Here is a 27,769-nt window from a genome sequence, read left to right as displayed (position 1 = left end):
TTCTTTTCATATCTGCAGTGACATGGACTTGAAATTCTCAACACAAAAATGATTAAGCACTCATTTCAGATGTTCTTAGGATGTAAGAATAAACACTAAAGTATCACAGACTTCAAAGTTTTTATTTCATAGAGTTTTGGTGTAGGTGGAATACAAATGTGAGGTATTTCAGGATTTAAACACTAACTGTACATTGAATAGCTAATGGAAAACAGGTAATCAAGCAGTAAAAAAATCAGTAGATATTTAAATTCCTGCTCTTAACAAGATATTGAAAAGTTGAACCTTACAAATAACATTTAGTTAAAGAAAGTACTTAAAGAAATGTAAAGTCTTTGATCAAAAGTGAGGTTTCAGGCAGAAGCACCCAATCAATGTAAACATAATCTGATGAGTCCCTTTCTAGATGATTACAAATATCCTTTCACAAAAAAATGTATGTATGAAAAAGCTAAGGTGGCAAAAATTATTTATACATTTCTCAAGTACAGCAGTGCCATACCAAAATAACCTAAAGACACACCTCCCCGCTGGAGAGGGCCAAAAATAAAGAGAGTTAAGAATTTTAAATACAAAAGAAAAATGACATCAAGTTGCATGAATACATTTCATCATAAAAATGTAAAACTTAAGAAAGAAAAACCCAAACAGAGAAGGAAACCAAATGACAACACAGAACAAAGTTGGACTTTCTGCAATGTTGCAGCTATTTGGTAAATACTGAACAATTCCTCATTGAGACAGTCAAACATTCACCCCTAGTTTAGGGAATAAAGGTGGCATGAGCTTAAATAGACAAAAGAAGCACTCTGATTGGCTCAATAAAAAAGGCAGTAACCCTAATTAATAGTTGAAACAACCAGCCCACTGCTCTCAGTTGCATTCAGGGCACCAGGAGTGCTACTCCGAACAGCCCAGCAACAGTCATGTGGGTGAACTGTAACCTCTCTCACACCAGCTTGGAAACTAAGTTACTTTCTCAAGTTCCCTTACGCCCTCTGTGTAAACAGGTTACAACATGGCTCCGAGCCCTTGTGTTTTTAAGATCAGGCAGAAAGACAAGATGGATTTAAGAGCATTTCAAAGTGAGGAAAGAAAATCTTTCAAGCCCCCCTTCTTGACCCCATGGTTGTCTTCCCGCATGAGGATCTTGCTGAGACGCTGAACGACCCAGTTTTTAGGTTTGGAAGGAGGTTTAGAAGGAGGTTTGGAAGTAGGTTTGGAGGACGATGAGCCTGAGCCTGAAGTGCTAGAGGTGATAGAGGACCTGAGGGGAAAACAGAGAGAGAAAAGGAGGGACAGAACAAGAGTTAAAATAGAGTTACATGATATTTTGTTGCTTGGCAGGAAAAAGTTAAGTGAGCTGTCAGCAACTACATGATCTGGAACACATGGATACCAACACGTACTACTCGTACAGCTAGATGCAGTTCACTTTATGCTGAATAAATAGAAACTTAATCATTCAAATGGTAACATGCCTGACACCATATCCTCTCAGATTTCTATAACACCTCCCAAATTTAGTCGAAGGAAGTTATGTTTTAAATTTTAGCCCAGGGGGATATGAATACAAGCCACCTTGAGCTAACTCACCTAGGTGTATGAGCAGGTGTCTTGTCTTTGCCAGGAGTCTTCTGGGTGTTCATGTTGCCTCTGCTGGCTGACTGGGGGGTTTTGTATTTGCTGGCGCTCCCCGGTGTGTTGTGGGTCTTGGCAAAGTTAACAAGAAACTCCCTGTTCATTCCTTTGTGTCTGGATGTTGTGTTGCAAGTGTGGCAGGTGGCCATCTGGGACAAGGAGAGGAATAGATTCATTAATACTGCATGGCCTGCTTCTATTATTCTCTCATACATAATAAGGTTTCCAGGTGAAGCATACAAGCAAATCACCTTTGGGATTTCTTTCGAAAATATTTTGCAGGTTTTTCTTAAATGTCTTTCCAATCGAAGAAAAAAAAAAAAAATCAACCTAAATCAGAGAAGCTTAATATTTCATCGTTTTGGTAACATTTCATAAGACTGACACGACTGTCAGTCTTTCTCTGGGACGAGCAGGAGTTCATTTTGACCAAGTCTGCACATTGATTGCAATACGGAAACACACAAGGGACACAGCGAGCAGGACTGCATGTGTCTGTGGGGGGCAAATGGGCTGTAATTAGAAGTGATGACGCAAGCCCATGTATTGCATTCTCACAGCTGAGGAAAAGTTTACTAAGAGGTTCAGGAATAAAAAAAAACCCAACAGGAGATTATTCATTTACAGCTGAGGCTCCTCCCATCCCCCGCTAGAGAGCCCCAAGATTATCTTACTTTTTAATGTGTGTACAGATGTGTAAATAACTGGATTACTTAATGCAGGATTGGAAACTCTCAATTAGCCAATGGGAGGACCAGTTTGGACAGTTGCTATGCAGTTGTATCTATACAGGGTATGACAACTACAAGAACTGTTACTGCTATTACAACAAACCCTTTTTAACTGCAATGAGGTAGCACTTGTAGGAGTTTATACTTTACTAGGCGACAAATTACAAGCATCTCTTAGCCAGGATTACGCAAGACCCCATATTAGGCAAAGTATGCACACTTGCAAGAGTTACGAGACCACTCATACAGGATTCATTGGATCCGCATGATCCAAGACAACACATGGCATCCAAAACTCCTGACTGCAATTGTCCTGTGTACCAGTAAAAAGGTAAAGAGTACAGAGCGTTTAACCAGACAGTACATGTGTGTCAGAGGGTTTGCACAGAGTGACAGGAAACCGTGAGCAACAAATCCATAGGAGCTTAATGAAGCGCAAACTCTGTGTTTCAACAAACGGACATTGTGGCTTATCCCAAAACAGATGAGGAAAAACGGCTTCCTGCTATGGTATTCGCCAAAATCAATCCTTTAAGTTAACAGCATTTGGCCCACACTCTCACTGAATTTCGACCAAGTATTCACAACCAAGACAACTCCATCAGCTCAAGTAATGAAAACAATCTGGAGAGAATCACATTATCTCACTGATGAGCTGACTCTAAGCTACAGGGAACGGCTTGGTTATTTGTTTTCTGGCCTAAAAAGATTAAACCAACTGTAACAGAGACTTAAACTTTTGGACAGGGGAGCCAGTTAAACTTTCCTCCCATGCAACAAAGAGTGCTAATAAATGTCAATTAAGGATTCTCCTACATTCCCCTGAAACTTCAGTAACTTAAATCTTATTAAGCCATCCAGAGTTGCACAAGGTTCAAACCAGTCAGAACAGACCACCACTGCATAGGTCTCCAAGTCTGAGCTGAGCTGTTGACGGTCCTGAATGCTGATGAGATGGAAAACTCACCGACACGAAGGTAGCCATTACAGATTCTGACAGGTGTCTGTCTGCGAGAGGTTGTAGAGTTGGGTTTCGAAGCACCACGAGTTCAAGGTTCCTCTTCCTATGTGACAGTGCATGAAGTGTTTACTACACCAGCCTGCATGTCCAGCTTTATACAAGCCCAGCAGCTGATCCACCCATCTATGCAGAGGGGCGTAGCTCAGAGGCAGACTAACCAATGCCCTGTTGGAAAGGGTTGAACAATCTGTGCTGCAAATGCAAACTGGACTCATCTGGACTGAATCCTTGAAACCCAAGAGGTTAAAAAGTTCATAATACAACTATAACAGTTTGAAGTGGTGATACTTGTAATTTGTATTTCATAAAGCCACTTTCTTCTATTTGTAAGTTTGTGAACTGAGTGAAAAGGTCTATAAAAACAAAAGCAATAGTGCAGATGTGATTTTCAACACACATATGGTATGTGTAAGAATTTAGGCATGTGCAAGGGTGCACCTATACATCAAGGGCCAGTGTCCACAAACAGTGTTTGTTGCGCTGGCATTACCCATTTTCTATGTAAAATCAATATGGTTGGCGTCTTAAGCTCTCTGCACTAACTTTTGGAACTCCATCATGCTACTCATCGAAGCTCCTCCATTACCAACCAATCAAAACAAGAATACAGACGAGAAACTAACCAGCCTTCCGAGGGTGCATTTCCCAAGTCTAGCGCTGCGTCTCATGCTACTACACCTTATCTATCAATTTTTTTTGTTTTCTTTGTACAATTCTGTTAAATAAAAGCAAGTCTGAAGCATACAGAGTACTTTAAAACAGACACAATTGTCTCTTCTTAAGGAAGTGGATGTGCAAAATCATTGAGCGTTATGGCCAGCGCAAAAAATGCTGTGAGTGGACACAGGCCCTTAAGCAGCTAAGTAGGAGAGCTGCTGCCAACTATATTACGTTAAAGTTGATATGCATTACAATAAAGTATTTTCTGATAAAAAAGGCAGGCTTTACCCATAGACTGTATAAATAATGGACGTTATCTGTTTCTGAAGCGCTGTTTTGAAGCCAATCGTCGGCGGGAGCCATATTGCTGCTGTCAAGCGATTGTGACGTAAAGAGGCGGGCTTTGAGTCTCCTCGCCAACAGCTACAGTGTTTCCGCCTGTCAATCAAGTCAGCTGTGCTTCTCATTGGAAGACTCGTATTCTCAATATCTTCAAAATTGCCGCGTTAGAAAAAAATTCACCCCCCATCCAGTGTGTGCCGATTGAGAAAGGAGCTATCCAGACTACACTCGTCTTTTGTACCAGGCTGTTAACATGTTTATTTCTGCTGTAAAGATTGGCTTTTTTTAATTGGTGTGTATGTGGTTTTCAAGTACTTCCGGAGCCAGCCTCAAGCGGATCCTCGATGAACTGCAGTTTTTAGCACTTCCGCATTGGACTCATATTTTGGACCGGAGGTTGCCGCTTGGTTTTAGCCAATAATATCCAAACTATCACAGTAAGATTTTCCAATATTTAAAAATGAATAATCTACTTCACATTACTTGTTTCTTAATTTTTATGATACCTGATTTGTTGTGGTTATCTTAATGGTACAAAACCAGTTCCCTTCTGTCTCCAGAAAGACCAAGCCTCTATCTCAGCAATAAAGTTACACACTGGAAGAAAAGCATTAAACGGTGAAAGCCTTTTCATCAAGCTCATTATCTCGCCTTAACTTAAAACAGCCAGCACTCGTCTTAACTCAGCACAGCCCAGACTGATTTTTAATTGCGATCACTGTATTACAATATGTCGTAACGACATGTCTGAGCTGATGACGCAGATGAAGCTTGAACAAAGTGTTGTAACACAAACTGAAGTTAGGAGGAGATTATACAGCTGTTAAAATATCATTAAGGAACACACTCTCTAAGCCTCTATCTGTCTTCAGCCAAAATAAATACATTAATATTACAAAGACATAGCAAAGGATGTTATTACAGCACCACTCTCCGTTTGTTAGAGGTACAGATGAAGTGGTGGCCTGCGGTGGGATCTGGGTTGGTATGTGTATAGAACATTTTCATATCCTCTTATGCCTTATTTCAAATGATGGTGATAAGAAGTCTTCCGAAATGTCACTTAGTTTTTGCTATTTGTTAGTAAGATCTACTTTATCATCACCTTCTTCAAAAGTTTCCTCTCATCAAATCTAAACAGACACTGACAGTGACTACAAAGACTTCTTGTTCTTCAGCTTTAAATAATACTGCTGTAACACATACTGTAAGAGATGAGGGATGCAGACAGTTGGTTGTGTTTAGATGACTGTACAATTAATGCCAAGGATTAGAAAAAAGCACCTCCTCATACTGGAGTGGATGAAACAGACGGACAGCTGGTGAATGGATTTTTTCAGATAGAGTGACCTCATGTTTTCTATCCTCTCGTCCTCTAGTCACCACTAGTGGCCCCACTTTCATCAGCTAGCCTGCACTGACACGACCGACTCCAAGAAAGAAGAACCTGAGAAAAACTGGTGAAGACATTTATCAAAGTGAAACATTAATAGTGTGGACTAAGTGACACTGAACACCCCAAAAAAACAAGGTCACTGTGACTCGTCACCTCAACAGGCGCTGCAAAGTGCTCTTCAGTCACAATAACCGGAAATTTAATCCCAACAATCACGTGTACCCTTCTTATTTACGCTAATCCTTCTACATGGAGTGTATGCACTTGGGAGGGGCACACGTGAGAAAATGCCATATAGAGATTTGCTCTCCTCATCTTGGATTGTTGACCCTGGCAGCAGACAAAGCTACATAGGCCAATCACGCATATAGTGAGGGCAACATTTTGGAGGATAAACATTTATGTTGTGTAGACACAACTGGATAGATTTAAGGGATGATTATGTTTTTGCTCAAAGTTGAAAAAAGAGTTAAGCTTTAACGTATGTTCAGAGAAAAGAAGCATGACTAGTGATAGCACAATTAATAGCAGGAAAGCTAGCTATCACAGCTTCTAACCAGCTTCTAAAACAAAGCGCACAGTGTTGGCCAGTACAATATGCCCAAACAAAAAGAAAAGCCTTCTAATTTTCTGTCCAACACTCACTGCATGCTTGTCAATGTGTTTAACATGAAACCCAAACAGACACTGACAGCCATAGTCACACTTAACCGTAATCCTGCACACATACAGTTTACCCCGGCTGTTCAGCTTGGGCTTTCATGCACAGCATGTGAAATGTCAGCACCTGCTCCTCATCCTCTAAATCATAAAATAAAGAAAGCTTGAAACCAAATATACCTTACTAAGAGCCCACATAAGAAGAATAAGTCCTCTTTATTGCGCAGATAAGCCAGGTAGTTCTTACCAGAGAAGGCGTTACAGGAAGGAAGCCAAGGCCTGCCAACTTTCCCACAACAAATCAGCCTTTAGCCTGTAACTTATCAGTTCAGAGACCCAATCCTATTTAAGGTTAAATGTGCAGGGCTAATAATATGATGTGTAAATGAGCAACATAAAATGACTCGGCTATCAATGAGGTTTTGCAGCTTTGTGTCATGTGACTGAAAGGATTCCAAGTTGTTGTAGTGTAACCAAATACTGTGACAAACTGAAGTGGGAGGATTGTGGGATAAACACCTATGTGAGTAAGTATCAACCTCATCCGCAAATATGTCTTTGCTTCTAACTGTCTTACACCCGCAAGGCCTTTGGCATCACACCTTCATGTCTATTTTTTTCCTGAACAATTCCTTTTTGCAACAATGTAACACCCACCTGTGAATAGGGTTGCAAAATTCCAAGAATTTTCAAAGTTGGAAACTTTCCATGGGAATTCACAGGAATTTATGGAAATTAACGGGAATAAACCAGGAATTTACTAAATTGAAGGTTGGCTCTTAATAGGGAACTTAAATATAGTTGGGCAAAATATATTTTAGCATAATCCTGACTAAAACAACCAGATTTCATGCAAGTCCAGTTGAATATCTATGCTATTCCTCAATCACATGCACCTAGCACACTGCTTACTGCAGGGCTATTGAGACCACGCCCCCTGCATGCCCTTTTTATTTGAATGTTGAATGGGACTTTTTTGGAGGGAGAGGGGCTCTTTTCATTTAACATTTTGAATGGCACTTTGTTGGGATTGCATTTTTGTTAATTTTTGAATGGATTGGGTCAGGGGGATGAGTAATATTTAACTCAACATTCATGATTTTGTTCTTCAATGAAAGAATTGATTGTTCAATAAAATAGTTAACACTTGATAAAGTTCTACTTACAAATAAATCTGTTTTAATTGTATTATTTTGGATGGATGTCTGCTTATAATAAAACAAATATTTATGCTTTGATATGATACCTTTCCATTAAATTCCCAGTTAATTCCCATAAATTCCCATAATTTCCAATTTGGAAAATTCCCCAGCTTAACTTCCCATGGAAATTTACCAGAAAATTTCCACCCCTTTGCAACCCTACCTGTGAATAACTATATGTTTATAAGAAACACTGGTTCTGAGGAACAAAGAAAATGGCTGTTTAAAAAAATAGCACATGTGCAGACCAACAAACACAAAACCACATAAATCAATCCTGCAAATGGACCCTTTCTTCTATTAATAGCCCCTGCTCCATAAATACTTCCCTTCCTGTCTTCCTCTGTGGTGCCAGAGGTCAGGCTGGGTTGATTAACTTGACCTCGGCAGTACGATACCACCCAAGAGGAGGAAGATGAGCAGAGTAACAGGATGAGTGACACAATTAGGTGCCTAAAAGGGGCTTTTAATTGAATTAAGGGTGACGAAAGTATCTGAGTGATGATTCTGACGGAGTTTCCAGAAATGCCTGTGTGTGCCTGCAGTCACACGCACAAATATCTGCATGCAATGTGTGTGAAAGTCATTTGAGAAGACATCAATACAACACAATGCAGCCGAAAGCAGAAGAGCAGTCGGGGGGGATCAATACGAGGCAAGCTGTGATGGTTCAGGCAGCCACTTAGTCACACTGTCTGGAGGCAAGCTGCCCGCTAAATACACGCAGACACCTGATCTGAATGCAGAATGGCTACATGCTGCCATTTAAATAAGACGTCATATCTGTTGGTCTAGATTCTCTCCGTCTCTGTTTGTGCTGATAAAAGGTCACATTTCATCCTGCATCACACCAGCAGCTCTGAGTGAAAACAAACCACTGCAAAGGCTGGAAGGATGAGATGATTTATCCAACAGAGTTCAACAAGTAGGATTTATCCAGTCAGCCAAATTATTTAAAAAATACCTTATACTTGGTGCTCGGGGTTGTGTGTTTAAGTAAATTACTTATGAGGTTATAAATGTTAATGAACTTCTGGAAACCATTAAATCAGTGTTATCTCACTGTGAGAGAAAAAAAAAGCTGGGTAAGGCTCTCAAAATGAGATAAAGTGTGAGGGCAAATACTTCTTCAACTCCTCGAGATATTATCTGCAGAAACTTTATTCAGGACGTGACATCATGGGTGCAGTAGATCTATAAATCTACCCCTGCGAAATACCCTGGTGATATGTGAATTTTGGGACTGCACTTTTCTTTGCTGTTCTTCTCAATGCACAATGAGTGGTGAAGTGTGCATGAGCCCTGATAATTAAATTGATGCTTTAGGGTGTTTTCTGCATTCAATTCAATGTGCAAAGTGAAAAAAAGGTTAACGTACGTACGACCGACAACACTGGAAATTTATGAAACAGAACCAAACCTACATTTGACTCTGGCAGTGATTTAGTGCATACACATGGTATCAAACCATGAATATACATAATGTTTTCTACTCCTGCCCCCTGAATGATCAGCTGTGCTCCAGAGTACAGCTGCATGCTGTAAGTGCTGAGGAAAGTGCGGTTCTCTGGTTCAGCAATGATAATTGCACATTACCTCTATAGTTCTATTAGGTGGTGGACACTGCTTCAGCAACATTTTGCACATTTCTGTACAAACTTTACAGCTCTTTATTATACACAAGTTAATTGCTATGTAATATTCTTCAATGTTTTTACTGCAAAAACACAGATCTTACAGAGTCTATTTTCCCCATTACAAGTCAAAAGATCTCCTTACTGTTAATACAAGCCATACTGACCTGACAAGTCCAGATATAAATCTCATTTCAAGATATTGCAAACCAGAAGTAAGGATTGATTGTTACGAGTAAAAATGTCTGCTAATGCAAGTTCATTTCTGAAGTTTCTTGAAAAAAAGATGGAATACTTATTTCGAGAAACTTGTAAAGTTGCTTGAAAATGCTTCCTGCACAATTGGATTAAAGACTCTCCCCCAAGTGTTACCCTCTGGTATAGGGAGATTTTTAACACCCTTCCTCATGAAAGACAACATGCTCTCATAAAAGGAAAAAATTAGCAGTTTTTGAAGGTTAGGTCATCATTCCTACTAGACTATCTGCCTTTAGACCTAAAGAAACTACTTCTGAGGGGAGGGAACTTCTCTGAGCGGAAGACCCCTCTTACAACCCTAATAGTGGGACACACAACGTGACATGGCTTCTGATGACTGGTTAGCAAAACTCACATTTGGACTGGAAACAACATTTTACTTTATCTTATATTATCTGTGAACATATCTGTTCAATGTCTATTTAGATTCAATTCCATGTTTGTTTGCTTTTTTTTTTCTATTAGTTTATTTATTTACACATTTTATTTTTATTAACATATTTGCTTTATTTAATTTATGTTAGTATTTTCCCTGTAATTTTTATTGCTATTATGTTGTGTAGTCAATTTTCTACGTTGTATTGGATGTAGTGTATAGCAGCTTTGGGTGTGGGGTACTGTGCACAGTTTTGTGTATTGTAATTTTCTATGTTTAAACTCAGCAAAAGGTTGTAAAAAAAAAAAAGAAACTTGTAAAGAATATTTTGCTCATAGCATTAGCAGCCATTTTAGTCATTACAATCAGTTAAGTCAACATATTCAATTAAGTAAACTTAACTTAAGGTGTTGTCAGTAGTGTTGATTGTGTGTGTGCGAGTGTTCGTTAGAATATGTGTTTAGAATATAACAGAAGAACCAGATGTCAGGGAGAGCCAGAACCAGGACCAGAGTCAGCTGGAGAATCAGAGATAGAATGAAGGAGTAAGGAGATCTTTTGTAGCCAAAGTGGACCATGCCCAGCTGATTACTCCCAGCCAGGGCACAACACTGCAACACAGAAACAGAGAGTGGCCTGGTGGCACGGTCATCCCAAGCTTTCCAGTGTTAATATACTTCATTTATGTGTCTTGACAGTGTGAGTTCTGCGTTGGTTCCTATTCTTTATTATCATAATAGCAGTTATCATAATACACCAACAACACCAAGGCAAACTCCATTTGCATGTAAAACCTGCTGCTCAATAAACTTGTTTCTGTGATGACTCTGACAATCAACTTAGAAACAGAGCTTCATTTAGACATCCTCTGGAGCTAAAATAAGACATAACTTATAGCGCTTATGTGGCTTTATGACAGGCATGTTTTGAATGTGATGTAATGCCCTCATGCTGACAGGATCAATTACAGGAGTAATGTATGTGCATACAAGATGAGGAGGATCTAAAACTGAATGGCAGCAGATACAATCTGCACCAGCTTCAAGTTAAGCCTGCTGTTGAGATTGCCAAGTTCAAGAGTGGCTTCTAATAGTGGTGAGGAGAGGGAATATAAAGGGAGGCACGGGCTAATCGAGGGATGACACAGTGTTATGATGCACCAGGTTCACTGTATGGGATGAAGAACTGCACCTGTCAAGGGTGTATTATGTTGGAAAAAATCAGCATAAATTCTCAATGTGTGCAGATTTGAAAGGGTTTTTTTTGTATAGTCTCTCTAAGGTTTCCAGAGGGGTCAGTCACAGACCCAGCTAGTTTTGACCTGTTATGACTGCTGCTGCTGCTGCTGTACCTGTGTTTCTATGCTTAAAATACTTCAGCCCTGTGGTAAATCCCCATACACGTGAGACATGAGTGTTTCCACTTCCCAGCAAGCCCCTGTGTTTATATTCATAGCGCTCAAGGCCAGCGCTACTGTTGCTGTTTCAGATTCCCTCCAAAACACAATCCCCTCTTGTCATTCTGTCACTCAGCGCTCAGCCACGAGGGAGCTTTCCCCTGCGCCCCGAGAGACAAAACAGACCGGGCAACATCCAGACATGGCTGTCTGCTGTTTCCTGTCATCTCCTCGAGGGGCCATCTCTCCAGAGACATTACTCCAGTGAAGATAAATATGACAGAGGGAAGTGGTGGGAGAGATGGTCAAGAATGGAAGGAGGATAGATGAGAATAATGCAGGGGCACAGGGGGCGGTCAGGTAGATGATTTGAGGTCAGGGAAGAAGGATAAGCGGGGTTGAAAAAAACAGGAGAATAGGGGATGAGGGGATAAGAGATGGTCATAAGCGCTGGCATAAATCACAAAGATAGGTTGGACAACCGTCAGGTGGAAATGGCTCTTCTGGGAAAAGGAATGATTTTTCAACCACTTAAGTTCTGTGACTTTGTTTTTCATGCCTGATTCATCCTGTATTGTGAAAACAAGTTGCTTTCAGACAATGGCTTCGTGATTACACATTCAGTCAGTACATCTACACAACTGTCTAGGAGAAACAATAGTTCTCCTGATGAACTTACGTTGGTGCCACATATTAAAATACACCAGGTTTTCGCAACATCCCATATTCTTGCTGCCATACAATATCTGTGTTAGGTCAATAAGGCATCTACTTTACTTCCATGAGTGAGAAATACAAAATAATAGACAAGACAGATATGTTTCAGCTAACATGGACTTCAACTTCCTGCTTATCTTGAATGAGTTAATTGTCAATCAATAAATCAATCTGTATTTGTATAGTGCCAAATCACAACAAATGTTATCTCAAGACGCTTTACAACCATAGCAGATCTAGACCATACTCTATGTTATACCATTAACAAAGACCCAAAGTCAAGACAGGATAAGATCCAGTCCCCTCTTACAGACAGGACTCAGCCTGATCTCATCTAAATCCACCATGAGCAGAGCACTTTGCAGCATTTAGCAAGTTACAGCGGCAAGGAAAACTTCCTTTAACAGGCAGAAACCTCGCACAGAACCAGACTCATGTTAGACAGCCATCTGCCTCGACTGAGTTGGAGTTGGCAAGGGGAATAGGGGATATGAATAGAGAGATGACAGTGGTGAGACGGACAGCTGTAGCTAGTAGAAGTAGTTGTAATTAGATTAGTCTGCCCACAGTTTCTCACAATCCTGTGCCAAAATTTGAGCCAATTTCACCCCCCAAAAAAGGTCCCAAAATAAGTTTATGGGCCTCGTTTCTTTGACAAGTTATTTTACTTTGCAATATCTTCATTACATATTGGTCAGGGCTTTGTGATAGCTTAAAACCCAAGAACTATAACAGGTAGAACCTCTTTTTTCACCCAAGAAATGTCTCTTGAGTTTAGGTACTAGAGTTTAAATTCAACCCCCCAGAAAAATCTGAATGAATACGACCAAAAAAAAACCCCTGAACTGAATATTATGTTTTCAAACAACTCTGCGGGGAAGTAAAAATGTAGGCTCAAGGAGGTATAACTGAGCGAGGCATACGTAGGAGTTTGCACTATTCTTCGCTCCATTTAGGGTCTCTGCTTGTCTTGCAGGGCAACAATCCAACAACCTATTTCCATATCCATTGTCGGATTACCTTCCTAGCATGCATAAACATACCTGATTTATAAAGCATTGAAGACACTACTTCACTGAGCTGAGGAAAGCACATCCTGCACTGGCATCTGCAGCGAGGGCAGAACAAACATGCATACTGAGGGGAGAGGAATGACGGCAGATTTGCACCTTGGGGTATAAATACTGCACACAACCATATGTGTGAGTGTGAATATGCATCCTCTGGTCACGTTTCTGTCTGCCTGATGTTGTACTTATAAGACAGATACCTATTCACCTTCTATATATATATTTACTCAAGACACAGGATGTTATGAAGGATCAATACAGAAACTGACACATCTTTCAGTATTTTGCTTATTGTGTGGAGGACTACAGAACATACGTCACTTCATTTTGGCCAGGAAACAGCTTAAACTAATCCAAGAAGAGGATTATTTCAAAGTGTTCCAAAACACCTTTCATCCAGAGAGACATCCCAGATTTGTTTTGACACTTGGAAGAGTGCTGGGAACAGAAGCATGCATGGTTATCTGCTTCTGCACAAACTCTCACCTTGTTTTGAGTGAATGTCTGACTAAAGCTCCACACACACAGGACAATACATTTATACAGCACAGTGTTTTGATTAGTTCTCCAATAAATGACACTTTTTCTGTTGTGGCTGCATGACTAACAGTATGAAGTGCAGAGTACTGTGTATGCAAATACAACACTCAGCCTTCTCACACTGAAATTTAACCACAACATTAACAATGGACAAAACAAATTCAGGGCACTGGTCGTCTTCAAGTCTCTCTCACTGAAATGTAAGATTATAAGCCTCATCCTCTGATAAAGACAACTTAAAACAACTTCTTTATACATCTGATTCTCCCATTATCGTAGCTATGACCACATGTATCCCACCAGAGGAGACGGTGGGTGCTAATCTTTTTATTCATGTGTGCTGAGTCTCTCTCCAGTCAGGGTTGTTGAGTTCTGTTCAATAGCGTGGAGCCATAGAGGCAGAAAAACTCAGTCTGCATTCCTTGTTTTATCTCCCCGCTTCACCACTCTACATTTTAAGGGTATAGCCACATTATCACCCTTCTGATGCCCCTTTGAACCCCAGTTTAGTAGAGGCAAGTGACCGTGAAACTGGGGGTCAAAATACCTCAGAGGACAGGCTTGGGGTGTATCGCTTGCCGAGGAAGTCTCGTGAGGCGCAAGCATCAACATTCTCCATGTGGACCTAAACACTGTTGACAAATGAGTCAGAGGAGAAGTGCACAGTCAGGGTTGAGGCCTGAAGGGTGTATAGCACACAACAAAGATATTTTTATCTGCGGGGGGACTGAATAACAGTTGCATATTTGTATCGTTCCAAAGAAATCAAAACAGAGGAGGAAGTGATTTTAGCACATATACGTCCTGCACTACTGGTCAGCTTCACACCAATATCTGGCCAAACAAGGACAGAAAGGTATTCTTAATGATATTTTAGGGTTTTTTATTTCCTGAAAAAAATGACGATGACTCATAATTTTAGATAACTTTACATTATGAGTCGTCAACATAGTAGGAAATGAAAGCAGCGACTGCGACGTCTCATATTGGTTTGTGGACTGCTGTTTTGAAGCCTTTGAGTTAGGATGGTATTGAGGATGTCCCATTATTGGTTTGCTGAGAACCAGAAGTGACCCTTTTAGGACAAGAGCTGAAGAATAGCAACTTTATCTCTTTGTTATTGCTAAGTTATCAAAACTAAACACTCTATATCCAGAGTAACATAAAAGAATAGTTTAGCAGATTGTCATGGCCAGTGCTTTTTATAGAGAGAAATTCAACTTTCTGTGGTAGCTAGTGGGAGAGTGAGCAGGGGATGAACAAATGCTAAATAACAAATGTGTGTGCTTGGCCTTACATAGCGTTATTCTAGTCTTCTGACAACTCAAAGCACTTTTATACAACATGTCGCATTGACCCATCAACACACGCATTCATACACTGATGGCTAAGGCTGCTAAGTAATGTGCCCATCAGTATCAACCAATCCCATTCATGCTCATTCATACACTGCCACTCAGTCCCAATGCTGGGTTCAGTATCTGCCCAAGAACTCTCTGACACTGGGTCACAGCTGCTCAACAACAAAACAAACTAGGTCATGTTAACTAATAGAATCCGTTTTTATCATTACCACAGCTAATGTTTCCTCTGCGGGGTAAAACCAAACAACATTCCTGACTCCTTTCCATGGGCTGCATGATAATTACACTGGCAGTCAGCAGATGTAAAAACTGTAAAAGTGTAATATCCATATATTTAAGTCCATATATATATATAGTCTGTAACCAGTTTGAAATTCGTGTTGTATGAATCTTCACTTCAAAAGTAATGTTATAACTTTGCAACATTTGAACTTAAAGCACACAAAGCCACTGTTTAAGAGGGAACTTTTCTGTATGGAGTGATGAGGACAGCTACAACTGGATGTCTTTTAGAGGGATTTCTATGTGACCAGTTCTACTTATCATGATTCATTATTTGAAAAAATCAGTATGAGGAAGTTGCTAAAGGTAGATTTCTAATCAATCATGTGTCATAGAGCCATGGTGGTGTTTTATTGCAGATGGAATGGAATATTCCTGCTGTCGTTGCTGTAGTTCATCACATCTTCTTTTTGAGGTTGATTTATACACTGCAGTAGAAAATTAGATTGGTTCTTAATGTCAATAGTACCTGATTTTATTGACATCTCCTATTTCAGCCAACAATCATTTTACTACAGCTTCCTTTGTGTAAATATTCCATTGTGCGACTTCCTCCACTTGACCTCCCTATCAGGCTCTGAATCTGTCCTTCGCCATACCAATTATTGTGACAGGATGCAAACTTTTTTTCTCATGCAGTCCCCATCTTTTGACTTTCCCTCTTCACCTTTCTTATCTCTCTGCCTTCCATCCTGTTGCTTTTGACCTTTTCTGTTTCCCTTCCCGGTTTTATACTCCTCTCTCACTACCTTTTTATTATTCCTGCTCCCTCCATCCATCTCTGTCTTTTTCTTTGCCCTCAGACTCAACAAATATAAAGTCGAGAGTGAGTTCAGAGTGCTTTGCCGGTGAATTCTCGCATACTAAATGACCCAACCACATTTTAATGAAGCAGCATTTCCACTAGAGCTGCTCTTCATTAGACTGATGTCAAATCACCGGAGGGGCTCTTCTATGCCTCTCTCCTATCACTGCTTTCGAATGCAGAAGGGGAAACAACCCTATTTCAGAGAGCTTCACTGCTGCTGTCCTTGCCTTTACGAGCTTATCAGTAGACTGGGTGGGTGCTTGCCAAAATAAGCTTTCCATACTGTCACTGCCTGCTGCTATCCATTAAGAGGAGAGACAAAAAGTAGCACTATAACAATTCAGAGGGCTGTGGGAGTGAACAGGGAGAGTTGACAAAGCTGGCAGTATAACTCCTCTTACAGTTAAGCTTAATGGGACCACTGTACCGACTGAAATGATGTGGGGAGCAACATAATGAAACCAGGCACTCTATAAAATGAATACAAATGACTTCATAAATGCAAATGGTAACAATGTCTGGAAACAACATATAAAGAGTAGAGTATGATGTAATATATTTTTGATTATCGCTGAGATGTTGTTTTGTTTTTAGCCTACTTTAAGGGTCAGCTCCACACTCTTATACATTTAAGGTAAGATTTTGTTGGTTTAAAAATCATCTAAACTCCATACTTAACTGAGAAAAGTGTGTAAATTACAAAGAAATTGAGAATTTTATCATCTGAAGTACTAATATCATTAGAAAGTCATAGAATCTAGATAAATCCATGAAAAAAGGAACAAGGCCCATAACAAAATTTTGGATGGCTGTGATCTGCTTTAAAACAGCATTAAAAAACAGAGATGACTCTGTAGTGGAAATGACTGCATGGGCTAAAAATCACTTTCTAAAGCCAATTTTTGTGAACACAGTTCATTGCTGAATTCCCAAATGTTGGTTAAATCTGTAACATGCAATGAGGAAACAATATAGAAAGCCTATTTAAGATGGACTTAGGCAAATTGGTCAAGACAAATCACAACTTGACACTCTTTTTGGAAATCATGGATACTGCATCCTCAATTATAAAGAGAGGAGGGACTACCTGGCTTGTTATCAGTTATTGGGGTGCATGAGTGCCCATGGCACGAGTAGCTTACACAACTAGGGTGGCACCAATATTGCTGAAAACGTACATAAACACTTTTTGGAGTAACATATGCTGCCAGGACTATTATTTTTGGGGGGAAGAGCTTGCACATATACAAGACAATGCCAAACCAAATTCTGTGTACATTTCAACAGCTCAGCTCCTTGGTAGAAGAGTTGAAGTGTTAAACTAGCCTGTCAGCAGAGAAAACTTGTCACTCATTGAAAAATATGGGGCTTCATGTCATGAGAAATACAACAAAAGAAACCCTTGCTGAGCAGATGGAATCCTATCCTCTCCTCTCCTCTCCTCTCCTCTCCTCTCCTCTCCTCTCCTCTCCTCTCCTATCCTATCCTAATAAAGAATCATATATCAGGCCAGAATGTGACAACATTTGACAAGTAAAAACTCAAGAAACTTGTCTCCTAGGTTCCCAGATGTTTACTGCGTTGTTTGGGGTTGTGGTAACTCTTGGAAAAAATAGTTTTTCGCAGGTACTGTCGGCAAACATCTCACAAATCTTACTCAAACAGCACTGTCAAGAGCTCTACACCACCCAGCTGTCCATAACTCTACCTAGTTTAACACCAATGTAGCTGAGGACATTGTGTCTGGTGTTTATCTGCAAGGTCAGCATGCTGCAGTGCAGTACACTACGTAACCAGGTCTGTGGGGTCGAAGAGTTTTGTCTTCTTACCAGTACTGAGCAGGACTGTTGGAAACGATGCAGCAGCTTTCTCTGCATCAGGCTGAGTCGTTTGCCTCTGGCTTTCCTGCGCAGGATGCTCTGCACGCGTGCTGATGGACGGCGCTTGGGCCGCAGTCTCACCCTATGGTTGTCAGGTCGCAGCCACTGATAACAAGATGGACACATTGAGGCATTCTGCACCGAACTTGAGGGTGTCTGCTTTTGTTTTTCTGAGAAAAGGAAAGAGAAAGAGATTTTCTGAAATTAATCAAAGCAAGCAAATATAGCATTAATTGTACTCTCCCTTTAAGACTAGATTAATGAAACTCCCTTATTTCTGGAATTAACCAAAAAACATTTTCTTGCCTCTGGCTTAGTTCAGACTGCAGCAGAAAGAGTTCATACTAAATTTAACAGATGGCATCCTATAATATCACCCCAATCCTTGCTCCCCATTAATTTCAGTAAGATTTTACTAATCACTTTTAAAGCACTTCTGGGTCTGGCTCCAAGCTACATTATAAAGGTGTTGAAACTTTGTGAGCCAAGCTGCAGCCTCAGATGCTCAGGTGGGGCCCTTTTGTTTGTTCTAAAATTGAGGCTTAAATAAAAAGAAGATTGTGCTTTTGTCAACAAGCCCCCCTAGCTTTGGAAGTTTCTCCCTTAGGATATAAGTCATGCAGAATCAGTGGAATCTTTTCTATTCACTTCTTCAATCTCTCCTTTCAAGACTTGTTTTTATTATGCAATGCTGTGGCTTTATTTCCTTTTATAGTCATATTTATTGTATTATTCTTCTTCTGATTGCTTCTATTTCCTTTAGTCCTTTATCCTTTGTTGCCTTCTTTCTATCTGTTATTGTTTTTGATTGCTTTTACCCTCTTTACTCTGCTTACTCCCTGCTATGTTTTTACTTTTTTACATCTTCTGTTCTATTGATTCAATTCACATTGTCAGTGCTGTATATGAAGTTATTATATTCTGCTGTGCAGTCTTATTTTTCTTCTGAGAGAATGAAACCCAAGTTTATGTGTAACACGAGGGTGACTGTGAAATGTTTTCTGACAGTTTTTAACCCTCGACATTTCAGTAAAAGATGCATACAGATATCTGTTTAATACAATTTTCAACCACTATTTCTATTACATACAATTACGTTTTTAACATCATGCTCTGGACACTGGGGTACCCTGTTAGTGACTTGTGTTCATTTGAAGGAAGAAAGCTTGAGCAACCGTACTAAATGGCATCACTGCTTACTGATGTGGTTTTTGGCTGTGTGTGTGTGTGTGTGTGTGTGTGTGTGTGTGTGTGTGTGTGTGCGTGCGTGCGTGCGTGCGTGCGTGCGTGCGTGCGTGCGTGCGTGCGTGCGTGCGTGCGTGCGTGCGCGCGCGCGTGCGTGCGTGTCTATGTTTGATCCCACCAGGCAGCCTGCCTCAGACAGCTGGCTGACTCGGCTGTGTTTGGCTGAGGGTTTAGTGAGGTTTATCAACCTTGACGAATCAATGACAAGGACCTTCTTACTACTGCATTCTGCTCTTCATTGCTATAATACTCTTTATGGCACTGCAGAAATAAAACAGAATTAACAACTTTAATAGGATGTACAGATCTCTTCACTTACCATTTGCATTCATGGGCCACTGCCTGAAGGAGAGAAAGAAAAGGCTGGATCAGACATGTTGAGCAAATACTTCAATCAGACAAAAGTCAAATTAAGAAGCGGCAGTGTGAAATTAATTTTAAACAACCGTCACAAGGTGTTTACGAGATGAAACCTGAGTAATTACAGCTTCTTTAAATAGAAAAAATATCACATTCCTCTGGAAGTAAAAGCAGTCATAAGTAATTCAACAAGCACCCTCCTTTTTATTCCCACATGCCCAACTCAATTTGCATCAAAACTGCTTATTTCACACTGGAATGAAGTAATATACAAGCTAAGTGATAAATATATTTGAAGAAATTCTGTTCAAGATGTTCAATTCTATTCACTGATGGAACTTTAGTAGTGAATCAATTTGCTGATTTAGACCTCATGTGCATAAACTCATTACAAAACAGGAACACCAATATGTGAAAAGATAGTTCCTCCTTTCCTAAGTGTGGTGAAAACAATATAGGGCCACAATCCAAATAATTTCAATTACTTCCCCCTCTACTTGTAAATGACCGAAATGCCATCTCCGCTTTTGGAACACTTGCAATGAGGTATTTATGAAAATGTTTTTCCTAAGCCATGATAAGTCCTTCTAAAATTAGCCCCAGGCTTAAAAACTAGGAAGGGAAATGTGTTGTCCTCCTGCACGTGTGGCACAGAGAGACAGAAACAAGGCTGTTTATGGAGAGGAGGGGGCGCAGGGCCAGCTTTAATCTGAAGTTGACCTGCTGGCAGTCACTGGCAGCCGCAGTTTGTTGATGCACTCGGCTTGCATTCTCAATCAGCCCGCGTGTGAGATGCTGCATTATATTTCTGGATGATGTCGGATGATTTGCAATCTCTCATTCTGTAGGCTGAGTCACCGTCTGTTGATCCCCAAACAATTTAATAATCATTGACTGGATTAAGCTGTCAGATTATATAGAAGCTGTGTCAAGATATACTGGAAATGTGGAGAAGCTGTTTGAGGCCAGTTTGGTGGATTGTGACTCTGCAGTGGACTGATCATGACTCACAGGCTGCAAACATTTAGGTAGCTGAGGAAGCATTTCTCCACAGTCAGAGCTGATTTTAACACCTTCTTTTCAAAAGTTAGCAAGTTTTAAATTAATTCACTGCAGTGTTTACACCACTTTTGTACATGCACTTAGTGCACTTGACACCACCAACAAACATTTGTCATTGTTTTGCAGCACTAAAGGAAAAATTCTCCTACACTTTCATGAAAACACCACAAACAACTAGAGTGCTGAGAAGTTGGATTCTTGGGGATTTTTTTCCCACCACAGTCTTTCTCCCCTGATGAGCCATCTCTCGGAAACCACGCGCTGCACTTCTCCCACTGCCCTAATCTTATTAACATACTTGACATGCATCTCCTTTTAAGTGCACACTTAGTGGTGGTGGTGATGAACACTGAAGATATGGGACCGTCACATGAACTGCTGACAACTGGGAGATGCAATCAATAAAGCGAGGGGGTGGGGTGTTGGGGGGTATTGTGTGTTGGCTGTAATGTTGTAATGTAACTGTAATTACAGACAGAAGTGCTGGCTGAGGCAAAGTGTGCAAAATAAAATCTCTATAAACGACAGCACGGAAACCCCCTCTACTTTTTCTTTTACCCCAGAGTTTAAGACACAATGAACAGGCTCACTAGTAAGGTAAGTCAGTGTCAAACAGTGAACCTCCAGATACTCTATCCTCTTAAGCACAGACTGGCAGGGTCCATTTATCAGCTGGGTGTGACTGAGAAACGGGCAGGCAGGTGCCTCCTAGTCTACAGCTCACTTGTAAGGGTGGAGGTGTCTGCCAGCTCCTGCTGAGAGGAGTTGTAAGACGAGAGAGACCAGAAAAGTTATATATATATATATAGGTTGGGTATGGGGTTGTGACTGATTTAGACAATAACCAAAGATAACTGACTTGTAAACCAGTTGTAGAAGTTGGATGAACAGTTAAATGAAATGGGTTCAGTTGGGTCAAAGAACCACAGGGTTGTGCTTTAGAGCTGAAATTATGAATCGACAACAACTGGAAACTACTTTTAAAATCATTGAAGTGACATTTAGCGACACAGAGGGTGAGCCTCAGGGGATGGCTAACAGTAATGTGTTAGTTGATGGGTGTATCACTTTGGAAGGATTGCCAAGAAACTCAGTACACATTCATGGCTCCCATCACAGTGAATCCTAAGGGATTCCGTGTAAAACCACCCGCAGTTTTAAGTATTCACTTATCCAGTGAAAAAATCTGCCGCAAACTTTTGCAGCATTTTCAGTTAAATAAAGTGTATGTAAGCAGTGGTGTACTCAGGCTGGGGCAAAAACAAAGAAAGGGGACCACCTTTCAAACCCCTGGTACTCCCAGGTAAGAGTTAATTTAAATGTACTGAGGCAGAGATAGCAAGACTTTAGAACATTTACTTCATTCTCTGCTTCATGGTTCATATTTTTGTGTCCAATTGTGGTGGAAATTGAATCATGTTAATGGAAACACAAAAATATTGACTTATTTCTATATAATTGATTACATTATATAACTAACATAACATAATAACCTAGAACTGCATCCAGAGGGCACTTTTTAAAAATGTTATCAATAAAGCAGCAACTAGAGCTGTCTTTTCCACCTGAAGTTTACTAGAAGGGTATCCAGACGGCACTTTTTCACACTAAGTTCATCAGAGGGGCATCCAAATGGCAATTTTTTGACATTATTTTTTTTTAAATTGGAGAGGCACCCAGAGGGCACTTTTTTAAGCGTTATCCTCTGGAAGGGCATCTACAAGGACAAACTTTATGTGTTTTCCACTGAAAGGGCACTAGAGAAGGCAACTTGAAATGTTTAATCTACTACAGCAGAACCCAAGAGGGCACTTCAGTGCAGTTACTTTCAGACATGAGGGCACCGGGGGGGGGGGGGATTGCCCTATCGTTTGCACTATTATGTGACCTGATTGTGATATAATTTTAACATTTTCTTTTCTCATTTGATGCAGGTTTTGTAAAACAATCAATGTTTTTATTTTCAACTAATCCACTGCTGCATTAAGAGGTTTACAGGTGAATTTTAGTTACTTTTAGTTAAGATGATTTACTGACCAAACTACAGGTAGGTAGACATTTATAGTTGTGTTAATAATTGATGATTCAGTCAGCTTAAATATAAGTATCTGTGTTTTTAATTTCGGTTTACAGAGGTAGAAAAGCCTGATGTGGCCATAATATGATCCTTAGTCTAAACCTCACATTGAGGAAATTCAGCCATTGATCTAATACTGGTGTTACATTGGATCAGATCAGTATCAGTATTGAGACTATAAAAAAATTGAATCTGTTATCCAATTATTCCATTAACTGTTTCAATAATTAATAACCAGTCAAACATCAAACTAGTGGTTAGCTGCTCATAGTCAATGTGGCTTTGTTTTGCTGCATACTTTGGTTATCAGACCACTCAGCAAGGTTCCAGTTACCGTGACACACAGCTATGATGATGAACTAACTGGAAGACGGCCCCATTAGTGCGGCAACATGAGCCACAATATAGGGACTGTGACGTCAGTACACATACCAGAACTGAGACACAAACATGAAACAGGCTTGTATGTAAAATGAACACCATCCTATAAAATGTCAAAAAACACACACATACACACACACACACACACACACACAGACGTTAATTTTCATGATAGCTTGTACCAATACATATTAATTGTAACCTTGAAGCTAACATACACACAAACACTTCAGTCATCTTTGGCCTGACAGAAGGTGCAGACAGTGGCAGAAGGCAGTAACACGATCTCTAACAAATATGTGCAGTAGTGTGTATGAGTACTGACACACACCCACGAAACACAAACTTAGTGACACAGGGCCAAAACCAAAGCTGAAGAAAAGGATGACATAGAAAGCCTGCGGGAGGAAATAGAGACAGATGTGGTTCATTAGGAATAAAACTTTATCACTGACAGCGTATGGCTGCTTTTCAAGTACATGCAGACAAAAAAAAATAAGATTTCCTCTCTGTTAACTGATCAACTGTGTGACCAAAGCATCTGCTCTGTCTGAATGTTAATTCTTCTAGCAGTAATTTCCCCTCCTGATATGCCTTCCATATTTTCACTCTGGCTGCAGATCAAATGCAGCAGAAAATTAGGTCATGTCACTTGTGTACATTTTGGCCATGACTACTAATTACATCTTCTTGGACAGTCACTTTAGCATGAAACCACCCAGGTCTTATAGTCAGGACTCAGGAGCCTAAACATTGTGCCGGTTTGAAGCTGGTCGAAGGTAGATGTGGTCTAATTTTCTTCTGTAACCACAACTCATCCTCGCAAAGGAATAAGGGGAGCAGATTGATGTTTTAAAGTTGCAGTGGGGTCACATGCCTCGGTATAATGATCTTGACATTGGTTTCCTCTGTTATAACTTTGGTTTTTGTTTCCATTTGTGGCACAACTTTCCTGGCTCAGGTCACAGTGAAAACAAGCCTAAGGATACGGGAACATGGCACGAACCCAACTTCATTTCAAGCAACAAGAGTCCATACACACACACGTGGCTGAACAGATGTTGCAGCTGTTAACCTTTAGCTTTGATTGGTGTCAATTCAGCTGTGACTAGGGCTGTTTTCAAAACGGCCTGCTACATACTACCTAGAAATGTTGTATGCAGTATGTACTGTGAACTGCGTTTGACGGTAGTATGTAGTATGATTGTTCCGTTGGATCTGTTTTGCAGTATGCTGGGTTAGGCGTCTCTGTATTTCAGGTTTCGGAAAAGGGAGGTAAACAACGGTCAAGCTGAAAGCGAAACTGCTTCTTTAGCATCCATTTATAATTTAAAAAGTTAAGAAGTGGTCTGTATGGAATCTAATAATTTTCACAGCGCCTAAAAAGAAAGTGCCCCCCCATCAAAAAAGAAGAAAAAAGAAAAAGCGGAACGTTGGCGCTGTGCATTGTGGGAAACAGTACGTGAGGGAGACTGGTCCGCTGCATACTGAGAAATTTTCCCGAATCAGTAAGACATCCGGGTAGTTTTGGCATACTTCAGATTTTGCTCTTGTTCATATACTGCATACTACATACTGAATTTTGGCCAAATTAGTACATACTAGTAGTATAGCAAGTGGTTTCGAAAAACAACTAATGAGGCCAGCTCACACAATGGCTGAAGGAATAGCAAAGAGAAAACATGATTGAATATTATGGATTTAGGTGAAACAACTGCATACATATATTTTCACTGTAAGTCATAACAGATATTCACACTTTGCTATCTTTCTATACCTCACGCATCATATCTTGATGGCAGTACTGCAAAATGTGTTGGCACCCTCTAAATTCATAATTTCAATCATGCAGGTCTAACACCTATAGTACCCATCATAATGAAGAAAATCAGGGCTTCATCACAAGCAGTGCACCTGTAATCATCTCGGGCACACACTGGGACACAGACTTAGACTCAGACACACGCACGCACGCACACACGCACACGCACGCACACAACCACACACACATACACACACACACACACACACACACACACACACACACACACACACTGGCTAAGGCTTCAGAGGATTTCACCTGAAATTACTTTTGGCTTTCACTCTCTACAATAAAGCAATCACCACAGTGGGGGACAAGTCATCAGATGAAAATGGAATAGTTTTCTATTTTGGCAAAAGCTCAAAAACTTGCACAGTGAGCTGTAAATGATAACACTAATAGAAACAGGCATTAATTACCATTGTGTTTCATTCTAATAGGAATGAATAGACTTAACTGCATGAGACTAATTAGATACAGACATTATCTGTTATGAAAGACTTCACACTCTGTATGGGTTCTTTAAACAACCATGCAAGAGATAGGAGACAAGATACAGACAATCTGATAATTTAATCATTTGGAATATATTGCCTAAAAGAAAAATAGAGTGTAACTTTAACATTAGGAATTTGAAATATCTTGAAACAACTTGGTCAGAAAATAGTTGTAGAAAATACAAATGTTGGTTCATCTATCCCCTAATATTCTCTATTTCATTCCCAATTATCATGACATCAACACAATGGCCGGGAGTCGGTTAAAGCCATAGACAATATAAAACACATGTAAGGTAAGCTAAAAATACTACATAAGATTTATCCTGTTAACAGTCTCATCGCTAAGTTTACAGATATTGAGAATGAGTGAAACTTTAGCAAAAACGATACAGAAATAATTTCTCATCTTTTTCTGAATGTGAACTATCAAGAGGATTATGGAAAAACATTGAATCTCTTTTTTTTTTTTTAATCGACTGCTAATTATGTTTATTCTCTTAAACCCGAAGACGTTGTTTGTTACTGTGATAACAAGGAAAACATTGCTCTTGAATTTATCATAAACTTCATTAAACTATATGCCAAGTTTTTCCTTTCACAAACAGAAATTCTCAAAGTCACTTCCGAAGTTTTCATTTTTCCTTCTAGAATTCAAGTCCCATTATTAAATCATTTATTTTAGTCAATGACAAAAAAAACACCTTTTTCCCTGAGACTCCGAGGTGAACAATTATTTACATATTTCTGTATACGTTTTGGTTTATTGTTGTCATGAGTGTATTTACTTTATATATATTGTATTGTTGTCCTGTCTTCTGCATGTATGATGTTTATATTATTTAATCTGTCTTCACTTGATTTATGTGTTACTGTCTTCTACCACCTGTATATGAACGCCTTTACTCCTGAATAATAATACAAAATAAATACATAAATAAATAGCCTAAATAAATAAAACAAATACATGTAAGGTAAAAACCTAAAAACACTGGTCGAGCTCCTCCACCTAGCGGCTACTTGCTACCATTACAACAATAGAGGAAACAAAGTAACAGCTCAGATATTTATGAAGTATTTAAATAAAGTGTCTTACATAAGGAACCTTGATAGCTCCGGGCATGTCTCTTTGTACAGTAGGGAAGCTTCTAGCAAGAACTTGGCTGCTTTTTCTTCCACAGGAGTCTTCATTTTCAGCCAGGGTACTGCTGCGACACGTGAAGAAACTGAGGCTGCGCTACTGATCCGTATTTAAACTCCTTCCGAAAACGTTTAAGTGAGCAATAAATGAAATAGGGCAACGCAAAGTTCGTTTTAGCTGCAACGACCAATAAACGTAGGATAGGTTTCCATTTAGCTCACACTGGAAGCTGCGGTTGCTTGCTACATCCACGTTGGGTCGCGACAATATAACGCCACGTCCAGTGCGGTGCATTGTGGGAGACTGAGTACATCAGAAGCGCATTGCAGTGGAGCGACTATCCACGTTTCGAAAGATCACATATAGAAAGAGACTAGAGCGTACTCCTGCTACTGAGCGGCTTGTTCTTAGAAGTATAATTCCAAAATTAAATGTTAAAACAATAGTTAAATGAAAATGCACATATGCTTATTTATTATTTACAGTTAGAATTAACCTGATTCAAAATTAACTTAAATACTCATTTTAGGTGTGGTGCAGTAAATGAGTTAGTAACATCTCAGTCTCGGACACGAATTGATTGTGATTTATCAAATAGTAACGGTAGGGCTCAGGTGAATGGCTACGACTGCATTTAGCCTAAAGGATCAAATAAGTTATCAATTTAGCATAACCCAGCTCTACAGATACTCTCTGATGTCATCATACCCTAGATCTTATTGGACAGTTACAATTACCAGCGTTACACGACAGTGGGGTATGTTGACACCATTATTGCTGTATCCTGCGCATATCAAAGCACCAACAAACCGGCTTTCTCGAGTCCAATAAAACGTTCATTAACACGTGTCATCTGGCAAGGTCTCGTCTCGAGGTATATCTGGAGTCTTTAAAACTCCTGCTGGATCCGGAAAAAATGCATCTGGTTTACTGATGTATTCTGTAGGGGGAAAAGGGGCTACAATGTGTAATTGGATATTTAGAAGCAGCAGCTGTAGCAGGGGGAAGAGCTTATGTTTGCGCACTGATGGATACTCTCCTGGGTGCGGATATCAAAAGAAGCAATCCGGTTAGACACACGTCCGGTGGAGCACAGACGTGAGAAGACAAGACAGAAGTTACAAAGAGCTTTTGTTAGGCACAGGACGGGATTTAATACCGCACAAGCAACAGCTCAGTTTATGCCCTGCTCGCCTCCGGACTGCT

The 27,769-nt window shown here is 40.0% G+C and overlaps 1 protein-coding gene across 1 annotated transcript; it reads right to left on the bottom strand.

Moving 5' to 3' along the window:
* Nucleotides 1-101: 101 nt before the first annotated feature.
* c16h18orf21 (chromosome 16 C18orf21 homolog) lies at nt 102-26,856 on the bottom strand. The gene is made up of 5 exons (XM_034705608.1): nt 26,519-26,856; nt 19,543-19,565; nt 17,928-18,148; nt 1,597-1,790; nt 102-1,267 (listed from the first exon to the last, which is right to left on the bottom strand). The coding sequence occupies exons 1-5, from the start codon at nt 26,611-26,613 to the stop codon at nt 1,081-1,083; spliced, it is 720 nt and encodes a 239-aa protein (XP_034561499.1). The 5' UTR covers nt 26,614-26,856; the 3' UTR covers nt 102-1,080.
* Nucleotides 26,857-27,769: the final 913 nt, after the last annotated feature.

Source organism: Notolabrus celidotus, chromosome 16, assembly GCF_009762535.1.
Source record: "Notolabrus celidotus isolate fNotCel1 chromosome 16, fNotCel1.pri, whole genome shotgun sequence".
Taxonomy (NCBI): domain Eukaryota; kingdom Metazoa; phylum Chordata; class Actinopteri; order Labriformes; family Labridae; genus Notolabrus; species Notolabrus celidotus.
Note: the sequence above shows the minus strand (reverse complement) of the source record. Positions and strands in the feature narration are given on the sequence as shown.